Consider the following 13132-nt stretch of genomic DNA (forward strand, 5'->3'; position numbering starts at 1 on the left):
CTAAAGAAAAACTATCACTGGGCCTGTTTCATATCTATCGGAATCAATATCAATAAGTTCGTAGTCACGTGCTTCTAGTTGTTCTACTGGGCATTCTACTTCTTCGCGATCAGTTTCTTCCCTACAACAAAATCAAAATCATCATTTATTCACATTTATGTAATAGGACATGGGGACATGGGTACACATCCAATGTCTTAACTGAAGGTAAATACATAATTATACAGTATTCAATACTCCCACACGGTCACAGTGCGGGACATCTTGCTATGTAGTTCATAAAGGAGATTTATTAGTTAAGGTAACTATAAACATAGGTAAACTAACTGCAGTCAAATGTAACAGAAAGCATTCTAAATTTCTATTGGACCTTGTGTTATAAAAATACATTTTAAGTTTAACCTTTTGGCGCAATGACGTCCGTATGCAATGCATATTGCTACTATGATGCCAGCAAGGCAAAGCACACACGCTGTTGATGTTCCGATAATGAAAGTGTCACCTGGAGTACGCTCTGAAGAAAACAAAGATGTTAATGTTCACAATCAATATCAGGATGTTCAAGTCAAGAGGGGGTGGGGTGGTGTGGGGGCTGGGTAAAGACAGTTCCGGATGATAAATTGCTACTTAACACCATAATACTAGCACTTAACAGTTTATTTGGAAACACTTGATTAATAGCTCTAAAACCTACAGCCTTGAATTTTTTTTAACTGATTAAATATAAAAACATGGCTAAAATGTGTAAACAGGATGAAAGTACGAGAGATGATATAAATATGATGAAGTCAATGACCGAAGATATTTATCATATGTGTATACTATCCGTATCTGTATGTCCCGAAATAATAGATTGGATCATGTTCAAACAAGCATGAAGTACACACATCCCCCGCCAAAATGACATGTCGGGGGTGTGCAATGCATTAGCGCCTGTGAACTATGTTCACCGGGCCTTTTTGTAAAGAAATGTAGTACGTTTTTCAAGATTTGCTCCTGAAACGAAGACTACTGCCATTTTCAGTCTAAATCAAACTCGTTGCCAAGGAAACTCGAAACATTTTTTTTTTTTAAATCCAAAACTATCGAAAGACACAAGTTCACCATGAGACCTATCTATGTGCCAAGTACGGTGAAGAAATATGGTACGGTTTTCAAGATCTACTCCGGAAACAAGGACTAGTGCCATTTTCAGTCTAAATCAAACTCGTTGCTATGGAAACTCGAAAAAAAACTTCTTTAAAAATCCCAAAGTATCAAAAGGCACCAGTTCACCATTACATCTATCTATGTGCCAAGTTTGGTGAAGAAATATGGTACGTTTTCCAAGATCTGCTCCGGAAACGAGGACTACCGCCATTTTCGGTCTAAATCAAACTCGTTGCCATGGAAACTCGAAAAATATTTTTTTAATCCCAAACTATCAAAAGGCACCAGTTCACCACTAGATCTATCTATGTGCCAAGTTTAGTGAAGAAATATGGTACGGTTTTCAAGATCTGCACCCATTCCTATATCCCCCTTCCACTTCGTGGCGGGGGATAATAATAAAATGTTTTTGGCGAATATTTGACTTTTATTTGTATGTGTTTGTGACGGGTGACAATACCTGGTATCATCTCTGTTTGATAGTGATTCATAAACACATATTACCCTAATCTCTTTCTCCAAAACATGCTAGTGTCGAACTGCACAAAGTCTAGTTATCATGTGGGCACAACCGATACTAATTATAATATAAAGGATATTAATCAATGGAATTATAATCACACAAACATGATTTATGTTATGAATCTATGTTAACGGTGGTTTTCAAATACACTGCTTATGAAAATAATCTGTAACATCATTAAATACCTTCTATACCCCATATATACAAAATGGGTTTTAAAAATTGATAATAATAATAACAACAACTACGGTTAACGATGTCCCCCATGTTCCATTGATGGAACTGTTTCGATTCCTACATGGGAAATATTCCTCTCGTCAGGGTTGAGCAGGCCAGTGTGTTGTTAACACAGTTATTCCGACATTGCTGGTTGCAGAAAATTATGTCGGATTAACGAGTATCAGCGTTCATGCTCGAACTACACCATATATAACGATACAAAATCGTTGTTTTAAAAAATAAATATTCATATTGTTACATATTGTGAATATGTTTTCAAATCATGCAACCTTTAAAGCTAAACACAAAAAAAAAGGTACGGGCTGAATAAATGAATGATCAAAATCATAATCTGGAATGGAAGTCGCTTGTTTGAAACTAGTGCCGTAACTCCAAGAAAGCTGCTTTCTTAGTGGCTAATGACGACTTCCTCTTAGATATTTCATTGGTCGGTCAAAGTTGGCGAAAGGTCTTCTGACGTGACCCGTAACGGGATGTCCTCAGCAGTAGCGAGAACTTGCATGTGATTTTAATGAGATTGAGGTAAACATGTGATTAATATTGTAAAGTTTATCAAAAGCTTAATTTTGTTTATTGTTAAGACAGTTTATCTCTACAGTCGTTGTATTATGCAGCTGCCTGCCAGCTCATCGCAGATCAAAACACGGGTCTGTATATGTATAGCTACGACTAAACAAAAGTTCAAGTAAACTATATGTAAATCTAAGCTTTAGTAGTTGGAGGAACACTTGTCACCTTCCGTGAGTGAATATAATATAAGTAAAGGTCGGTAAAGATGATAAGTAAGAATTGTTTGGTCTTGATTACCAGAACACGTTCTGTCTTCAAGGCATGTCTCTATGGGACAATCATGTCTACATGTAGATTTGCAAGTCTGGTGTGTAATATTACATCCTTTGTTGCAGAATCCAAACTTCCGGTCACAAACACCATCAACGCATATCTCACAGGTGTTGTTACAAAACGCACCATAATAACCATTGTCACATCCTTTCGCACAGGTTCCGTTCTCCGAGTGGCATTCAAGATCGATGCAGTTCTCGTTGCATGAACAGTTAGTCCCAGCATACCCTGGTGCACAACCATCAACACACGCTCCTGAATCAGCGCAGGCCACATATGAACACTCCGGGTTACAGCGAGATGAACAGTTTTTACCATACCATCCGGCATTACAACCGACGACACATTCGCCTGTGGTTTTATTGCATTCGGTGATGCAATTGATGGAGGTGTTTCTGTCACATTCAAAGGTTTGGTTGGGACCAGGACGGCAGTTTACACTGCACACCTTATCACACCAATGACCATAGAAGCCTGGTTGACAGCCTCCTCCACATCCAGATTCACAAGATCCTGCACAGTGCTCACATGACATCTCACAGTTCAGACCCCTGTATGGGGCATGGCAATCGTCACATATCCCTGAAGATATATTACAGGATTTACATCTCTCAGAGCAGTCCTTACAGTTAAGGCCATAATAAGAGCCAACACATCCAGAAACGCAGGATGAATTCAGCATGCAGTACCCGCCATCACAACCACCTTCACACTCCGTACACTGTGTCCCAGGGTTGTCACATGGTATGTTGCAGCTTGTACCCTGGAATCCTGGAACACATCCCTCCGTGCAATTCTCAATGCCTCTCGCTGTGAGCTCACACGACTGGTACTGGCATCTGCTGCTGCACTCTGACTTGCATTTCCTGCCAAAGTATCCACGTTCACACTGTATTGAGCAGTCTCCTTCATCGTCACATTCTCGGCAGTGCTGACCATTACGACATGGCGTTGCTGAAAACATGGAATCAGTATGGTGTTCAGTATAACATCAAGAAGGGCGTGACATGATCAACTTTGGAATGTTTGATTTGCATTGACCTGTTTTGTAATGCTCATTTCTACATTCTTATTAGATTTCGTTATATCTACACAATTAATTGGATAAATGTGAGTTTGCTATTTGTTATCCATACCCATGCATTAATTACAATCGAAGCCCGTTATTTCTAACTCCTTTGGGCCAGATAGAGCTTAGGAGCTTCGACAGATACGAATCAACCTTACAACTGAGAAAAAGAAAAAGAAAAAGACCACTGAAATATAAACAATAAAAGAATATGTTAGTTCGTTTACTCAAACCTATTGATTCTCGGAAAACCATCAATGGGGGTACATGAAATACAATTATATGCGATTTATTACATGTACAAGTTAAAATGACAGCATGTAACACGAATTATGAGAATAGGATACGTTTATAGTAATACAATTTAACAATCCAATGGCACATTTGTAAGGCATTCAGATAGGCCTTTTTTGTCTCTTAAATTGTTATTGATCATACGCTTCTTAACTTGGAAAGTTTGGAAACTCAAGATACTGTTTATTTAAGAGTTCACATCGCTGTATGAGAAAACCTTCACAGCCATAGGAATAATGAAACTCATCTCCCACAGCAAATGGATCACTTAAATATTCTATAATTACCAATGTCAATGTGTCGTACTCGTTTGTAGAGATTTTAACGCCAGAACCCGTGATTACGATGATTTTGCATATGGAGTTGATTCAATGCCAAACCGAGATATCCGCGATATATCAGTAAACACTCTTGGGTAGTTATTGATATATTTCCTTGTTGATGCCAACATTCGTATGTTGTACGGGTGGTTCGAATGTTGAACAGATTTTACTTACATCATTGTAGACTATGCGAAAAAAATCAACAAATCCATAGGAGATTATAATTACGTAAACCAAGCTCATGATGACCTTGTTTTTAATTAAGACATGGGACTTAAATTACCAGTTTTGAAGAATATATCCAAGTATGTAAATTATGTACTAGCTAGATGGAAACAGAACTACGATTAACTGTATTCGGTGCTACTATCTCTACGATAATCGATAAAGCATCTGGGTTTGATAACATATCAGCTGAAGCAGTGAAGAATGATTGCTGCGTTGACCTTTTCTTCACTTCGTTACAAATGCATGGAACAGTCTATGATATGGACACTGTGAAATTAACAAGAAACAGTACAGAGCCGGAAGGTTCTTCTTAAGAAGTGCCCTGTAACACTTCTAACTGTGACTTTCAATGCAAAATGGGCTGGACATTCTGCTTGGCAAAACAGAGGATTGAAGCTTTCAGATGATATTTGAAGTTTTCAAGAACTCCCCTGTTGGGCTTACTTATAAGCCTTTGAAATGGTCAGTGACAGGAAAGGGCTCCTTCTCTTGATGCATCCATAGACCGAAAAAGTAGCTACGTATTGACATTATTTTAACTGATGCGTAATCTATCCAGAGAAGTATGTTCCTCATCAAAAGTCTTTGAATGGCATTTGGAAGCGACACACATAAGGAAAATAATGTATGGAAGTCAAATTCTTTTTTATGTGGAACATCACATGCTCAGTGTACCACAATTTCACCTGGTGAAGAAGTAAACATATAATTCGAAACATTGTGTTCCTCATAATAAAGGGATTGCCATCCATAAATTATCTCAGATATGAATGATTATGCCTCCACTACATAAAAATCGAATTTACTAATCACAAAACATTTTCAACAGGTGAATATGCTTGCACATACATAGGAGATACCATATATCAAATAAACACATAGAAAGAACATAAGATAAATTGCCACATAATGAAATTTACAGACCATATGTTCTCTTGAGCTGGCCAAATGACCACAGAGTCGAAGAACTGAAGCAGAGCGACCGACCGCTCGATCGTGATTAGTAGGTGAGTAGCTAAGATCAGTGGACCATGACGACCTCTTATTTAAACTTCTTTGAGAAGTATTTTGAAGTTGGGGTACTAAGTAAGGATAAGATAAATGGATGAAAACTTTGTAAATTGGAAGTTGTAATTAAGAAATTGTTCATCAATATATCCAGAGACCATATACGGTCTCTGATATATTCCTATCCTTACTCTTATTCTGTGTTAGATGAAAAGTCAGACAAACTAATGTATTACTTATACACTGGTCTTCTATAGCAGAGAAAGTGATTAAATCAAGGAAGATTTTACGAACTTACCTCGTATGATTAGTACAGTGAACGCTAAAAACAGCATCGACACAGAAGTCTTGAAGTGTCTGAAAATGTAAAAGAATGTATACCGATATGAATAACAATTAAAACAAGGTCATGACACTGTAAATGTGTGTACATTAAACCTACTTACTGATTATTAGAGAGGGACATTTTCAATGTTGATGTGTTCAGCTAACTGGTGGGGCTAAGCGTGTGACCAGCAGTCGTGGATTCAGTGTTTATATTTCCGGGAAACTGTATTCTTCCTCAAAATAGGGAAGTATAAATGAATCACCTCGTGTCTCATAAAATTGCTAAGATGAACGCAAAGCCGAACGATCTCACACAAAAGTTGGAGTGATATGACAATCGGTATTGTGAAATGGGGAAACAGATGCAGATAATCGACGAAAATTGTAAAATGCCAAACATAATCCCACTGAAGTTGTCCGACATTGCCGAGGTCGGATTGTATTCGGGAAGTCATAATTATTTAAATAATTTGTAAAAGCTTGTACAATTTATTGACATCCTGAAGAAACATGCGAAATAAATGACTTGTAAAACACTGCGCACCTCATGGTTTATTCTCCTGCACTGTTTTATTGTACCATAAATAACTCCACATCGTCGTTTATTTCTTATATATATTTATATCTTACTTGGACGTTTAAGGGGTGATTGGTTTAGTCCCTGCTCACATGACCCGTTCATCTTTCAACAAACTTAAAAAAGTGACGTTTAAAAAGTTTAAACTTCACTTTTTGACGTTTACACGTCTTTTAGACCGGAACCACTTTTCATGTGGAAAACCCGAGTTGAACATTGGTGGATCGGCAATAAAGGACAATAAATCAACATTACTTTTCTACTCAAGTTTCATTAAAACACCTTTTTACATATTCGCATTAACCCCCTGGAAGCCACATTCTCGTCCCTCCTCTTCTGCCCTCAGTTTGAAGTCAAATAACATTAAAATTACATAACACATACAAACACACTTGAAGGATTTAAATGTCGTGGGAAATATCCTGCTCTGTGATATCATCAACTGTCATTTTAATCAAAGGTAAATTAGGAACATAGTATTTATCGCCATTTTTGACGCATTTTTAATCATCATTTAACATGTATTTACAGTTTGCCTTGAAATCAAAGTATCTGATATTCGCTCCCTGAATTGAGTTTTAAAATAGCACATATATATGTAGGAACAGAGTAACGACGATTTGCATGTATGTATACATTCCTGGTTTATTCGTCTTGAAAGGGTGAGTTAACGGACTGAGTGGCTCCAGGTTAAACCAGGGTTAACATCTCCTCTATTATGTCATTGTGGTAATTTCCGTTTACTTTGCTTTGGTGCTTCTGCTTCTTCAAGGCAACTTGTAACTGAAACATTGCACTGCATGTATATTTCACTCCAAGCTCACAGTCACAACTAGTCTACCATTGCTCGTTGCAACCTTCTGTGTCAATGTTTGGATGACCACCCCCTTGGTTTAGTGGACGGAGGGTCCGAAAGGACAGCAGAAGGCTGGTGATTCGATCCACTGGCCGCCTCATAAAAGAAATATAACAGTTAAATCCAGATAAAGACAAATGCCTTTCTGCAGAACATGATTTGTTCCTCTTAACTGCGACATAGTCCTTTCCACATCCATAAAAAATTTACGCTTATGACTAATGACTAAGAAGTTTGTGTGTATATATATATTCTCCTGTCAGAGCTTCGTGAACATAAATTTATCGATCGTATAGTACTCATATGTGTACTGACGAATAGTAGGCGTAGTAGTAGTAGTAGTAGTAGTAGTAGTAGTAGTTGTTGTTGTTGTAGCAGTGGTAGTACTCGTAATGTGGACTTGGATGTGGTATTAATAGTAGTCGTAGTCGTTGTAGTAGTAGTAGTAATGTTGGTAGTAGTGGTGGTAGTAGTAATAATTGTAGTAGTCGTAGTAGTTCTGGTAGTAGTAGTAGTAGTAGTAGTAGTAGTAGTCGTAGTAGTAGTAGTAGTAGTAGTAGTAGTAGTAGTAGTAGTAGTAGAAGTAGCAGCAGCAATGGTAGAAGACTTAATGGTGGTAGTAGTAGTAGTAGTAGTAGTAGTAGTAGTAGTAGTAGTAGTAGTGAGGATACATAATGATAAAACTGGTTATCGGATCCGCGCCTACACATTTCACATTGTCTGGCGCGCACTGAATCTAACAATCTATAGAATTCTACTCAGCGCAAAAAAAGATGCATTCATGTTGAAGGTAAACAGCTTTTCATTCACTACGTCCTTAAACCAAATGTTATCTAAGGCGATTGCGTCACTCAAATCTTCAATGCATAAATTGTTACAGACCACTTTACAGAAGAAATTATAAAGACATCCGAACACACTGGTGGCTTTGTGTATAAGAATGTAATGGCGTTTATACTCTGTCACATGCTGGCGGTAAAGACCATGTGAACAGCGTGTTAAACGAAACGTGCACCAGACTGGATGTCATGTGACAGAATATGCATTGACACATATGAATCACACTGATGAATGGAGCACCCCCAATAGGGACGGATTACCTTCAACTTTATTGAATTAGAATATTTCCATTCTATCAAAAGAAAACAAATATACAAATTATGTAGAACTAAAATGTGAACTAAACCCATAATTTCTTCTTACGAGCAAACGTGGAATGAGTGAGTAAGTGAGACATATTACATGTAATCCTTTCTTTTTCCGTAACACTCTATACCTCTTTGTATTTCTGTCATCATCTGTTATCTGTTTTGAATTCCCCCTTTTGGAGAGTATATATACACGCCTCCAGTGAGAGCCACCACAGGAACATTTTACGCGGGCAGACTGGGATTAATAGTGTAAGAACGCTATCCACACATCTCGGTTAACTGAAACAACTATATATTTGTAATATTGCTGAGTGTGGCGTTGAAAAGAGCAGAATATACTCTATCATACTATTCAAACATGTTTCTAATCAGTACAATATAAGTACAATCTACTACAGTCCAAGTAAACTTACACAATGCTTTCCCACTTGGTTCAAAATAGATTCATCAAAATCTGATACACAAAATATGGTATGGTATAAAAGGAATGACTTCACGCTCAATGAAGTCATAGTCTCTGACGTCATAGTACCATATATGTTTTTCATCGAATGACAACATTTTGTTTTGAGTGTTTGAAAAACACTATATCACAAATCACGATATAGTGAGACTCTGAGGGGGAAGCAATGGGATATGTATGCATATATCTACATAGAATCAACATACTGATTATAACAAGAATTGTTTTAGAATGTAAACTAGTTTGAAGCGTTTTCTACAAATTTCATCTGGAATAACATGGCAACTGGTGTAATTTGAATTGAGAAGTGTAGCGTTCATATGTTGACTTCCAAGTGTAGAGTTGACTTGCAGAAGATTGAATGGGTACACAAGGGTTTCTTAAATTGCTTTATATCCAGTTTTCGTGCATATGACATGACAGTTTTAACACATTCATAATTCCAAATATGTGTTTTAATTGACTATCTATTTTTGAATTCTTCATTGGTTAGTAATCTACCTTCCTCATGTATCAAATTGTTTTTGTACCAGACCTGTCTTATTTACATAATCGGTATTTTATCCACATTAATATCACCATTAGTCCATAAATGTTGGGCTTGAACTTCTTGTTTTCATCATGTTTGGAGTTCTGAATTTAATATTGAATTTCGACCAAACTCAAAGGACATCTTTCCAGAATGTGATTGTTATTGACGGGTTATTTGTTGGAATTATGTAATGACTGCCTGCAAGCCATATTAAACATTTATTGGTTAAGAAGAATAAATTCAACTTTCGATTGCTGGTATCTAATCGGTTTACACACCTCAGCTTCTGTGATGCTATTATTTCCTTCAAGTGAGGTCCTTTAATTTAGGCATGTTCAGGATTAAACATCATAATTCATAATATCACGTTTTATTTTATCAGGTATACCCTTCCATATGGATTTGAAATACTTCTTTTGGATTAGGAGGATTTGGAATCGCAGAAAATATATGATTCAATTTTGAGAGTAGGAGTGACTTTAGAAGACTGCTTCTCCACCAAGGAGTTAAATTCAGTGACTGCTCGTATAGTGATGGCTTATTGCAGACTGCTGTGATATGGGTGGAATATTGCTTACTGCTGTGATATAGGTGGAATATTGCTGACTGCTGTGATATAGGTGGAATATTGCTGACTGCTGTGATATAGGTGTCTTATTGCAGATTGCTGTGGTTATGGTGGATTATTACTGCAAACTGTGATATTGCTAGAGTTTTCCTAACTCCATTGATAAAGTGAATCGTTGGTGTCTGCTGTGGCCTGGATTTATCATTTCTGACTGCTGTGATATAGCTGGATTATTTCTGAGTATTGTGATATAGCAGGTTGTTGCTGACTGCTATGAATTAGCTGTGTTACTGAGGAGTACATTGATATAGCTGGATTATTGCTGACTACTAAGCGAAAGGCGACATATATGATTATTTTGATCTAGTTGCATTATTACTGAATGCCGTGATAAATATGGGTTAGTGCTGACTGTTGTGAAACAGTTGGATCATTGTTTACTGCTGTGCTTTAGCTGGGTTATTGCTGTCTGCTGTGATATATCTGGATTAGTGCTGACTGTTGTGATATGGCTTGATTATTGCTGACTGCTGTGATATGGCTTGATTATTGCTGACTGCTGTGATATGGCTGGTTAAATATTGCCGACCGCTGGTGTAGTTTAGATGGATGATTGCTGACTGCCGTGATGTTATTTAGCGATGTGATATCAGTGAAGCACTTCCTTTGGCGTGAAATCTTTTAGAATTTTGAATTTGTCCAAATATATATTTTTATATATTTGAATATATATTTTATACATCAGATCAGATCCATTACTCTTAAGGCTTCCGATCTGTATATAAATTGCCACTTTCACCTTCTAATGCATTGTTTATATGTTTCATTCATCTTTTTCCTCTTTTCTTGGTCCAGTGGAGATGGCGTTTGCCCGGAGAGTCGTTGGTTCGATCGACTGTGTCATACCAAAAAGTGTTTAAAGATAATACATTTTGGTTTCCGTGCATTGGGCTTTGCATTAAGGGGAGAACACGAGGACTGATCGGCTCGGGGTATATAGTGTCTGAGTGGGGTATCCATGTTAAACAGCGACATGGCATCAAGTGAGCACGTACAGCGACATTTAGATTCATTTGCGCTACGTAAGGAAACCATCAAGGTATTGCCTAGCGGGTTTTCCTGCATAGTTCCTCGGGCAAACTTTCCTATATATTTGCTTCATTAAAAGTGTATTTTTTTTCACAGTGCCAATAATAGTTTACGCATCAAGAACCAGTCATTGTATTGGGACGTTATTCGATTTAGCCTCTCACCTTTGGAGTAAATATTATTTCTGTAGATCTGTGCTTGAACAATATGACATGCTGTATGTTAAATGTCGTATTTGTGTTAATTCTATTAAAAAGTTATATTATAATATAAGTCCTTTGTATGCCCAAAGTATATAATTAAGCGTTCATGTACCTATGCATGTAAAGGTATGGTTGTTTGAAGTTAAGTTTGTCAATATATTATATGCATACAAACAAAATGTGTTTTGTGTGATATAAGTTCCATAAAGCGCCTTTAAGTGATGTCGATACGTTTCCAGCACAGTATCGCCTGAACAGATAAGTGAACATATCCTTTTACCTGGGCGTAATGCCTTCATATGGTGGATGTAGCCTGTCAACATTGGTCAGTCACTTGGACATCACTGACATGTAATGCTTAAACGAAGAGACATGTAACGTTATCGTGGTGCGCTGATGTATATAACGTGTGCACAGTCTGATCTTCAGTCACTGATGGAGGGTGTATATGCAATTGTACAATATATGTAACTTATTGTCATTCTTCAAATACAATTACGGGACATTCATATTTGGATAGTTTCTCGTGCTACACACATTTATGTGAATCGGTAATTTAAAGACGTACAATCAGATCGTTTTAGTTGCCATAAACAGCTTTGTACATGTAATGTGACCCGTGAAGATTCCGGGGAGGAATAGGTCTTCAGCAACCCATGCTTGCCGTAACAGGTGACTATGCTTGTCGTAAAAGGCGACTAACGGGATTGGGTGGTCAGGCTCGCTGACTTGGTTGATGCATGTCATCGATCCCAATTGCGTGGATCGATGCTCATGATGTTAATAACTTGATTGTCTGGTCCAGACTCGATTATTTACAGACCGCCGTCATATAGCTGCAATATTGCTGAGTGCGGCGTTAAACAATAAACCAACAAACCAACATGTAATGGTTTTTATGCGTTTTTTCGAAACAAACTCAAAGTTGATTACTTAATCGCAAGAGAATAGGACCACGGCAGCTGGAGGAACTCAATGGATCGGGGGGTCAGGCACGGTGACTTGGTTGATACCGTGTCAATGTGCCCTGGTGGCATTTATCGTTGCCCATCGTATCGCTGGTGTGTCTAGACTCGGGTTTTGACATCACGCTATCATGTACTGGAATATTTCTCAGTTCGAGGTTGAATAACAAACAAAGAAACAAACATTACCCAAACATACACCATATCAAATGTGTCAAGTATTTCATATTTTCTGTCGTTTGGGCTCTTTGGCATGTTTGAATTTTGTTACGTGTGGTATGAACGGCAGTGGTTCCCGCTAATACCACAAATAAAAATTACAAGAATCACACAACAATCTCTGAAGTTTAAAGCTAGATTTAATAATTTAAACAAAGATAAGTATATAACAATTCTCAGTTACTGGGCAAGGCACTCATACACATCTATTTAGGCAAAGCAATATGGCAAATGTGCAATATAAGTAAGTCACCTCAGATTTCTTGACATCACATTGCCAATGAATTCCATTCCACATTGTTCCAAACTTACATATCACAGTTCACGGGATAACTGGGTAACAACAGTTTCCTCCAGTGAAGCGTCGACGTGACCTTCTAACTTTGTCTCCGGACATAACGCTGGGCTGAACTGCACTCGTTCAGTTAAACCATATTTCTCCCTCTCCAATTCCTTTTCCTTCCCCCTTTCTGTTCGATAACTTGCCCTCATATAGTAAACAAAT

At 37.6% G+C, this 13132-nt stretch overlaps 1 protein-coding gene across 1 annotated transcript; it reads right to left on the minus strand.

Moving 5' to 3' along the window:
* LOC139449095 (cell death abnormality protein 1-like) lies at positions 1-12918 on the minus strand. Its single transcript, XM_071230570.1, has 5 exons — positions 12881-12918; positions 5976-6034; positions 2720-3709; positions 403-514; positions 1-121 (listed from the first exon to the last, which is right to left on the minus strand). The coding sequence occupies exons 1-5, from the start codon at positions 12916-12918 to the stop codon at positions 1-3; spliced, it is 1320 nt and encodes a 439-aa protein (XP_071086671.1).
* Positions 12919-13132: the final 214 nt, after the last annotated feature.

Source organism: Haliotis cracherodii, unplaced genomic scaffold, assembly GCF_022045235.1.
Source record: "Haliotis cracherodii isolate W230 unplaced genomic scaffold, xgHalCrac1.p SCAF_7, whole genome shotgun sequence".
Lineage (NCBI taxonomy): Eukaryota > Metazoa > Mollusca > Gastropoda > Lepetellida > Haliotidae > Haliotis > Haliotis cracherodii.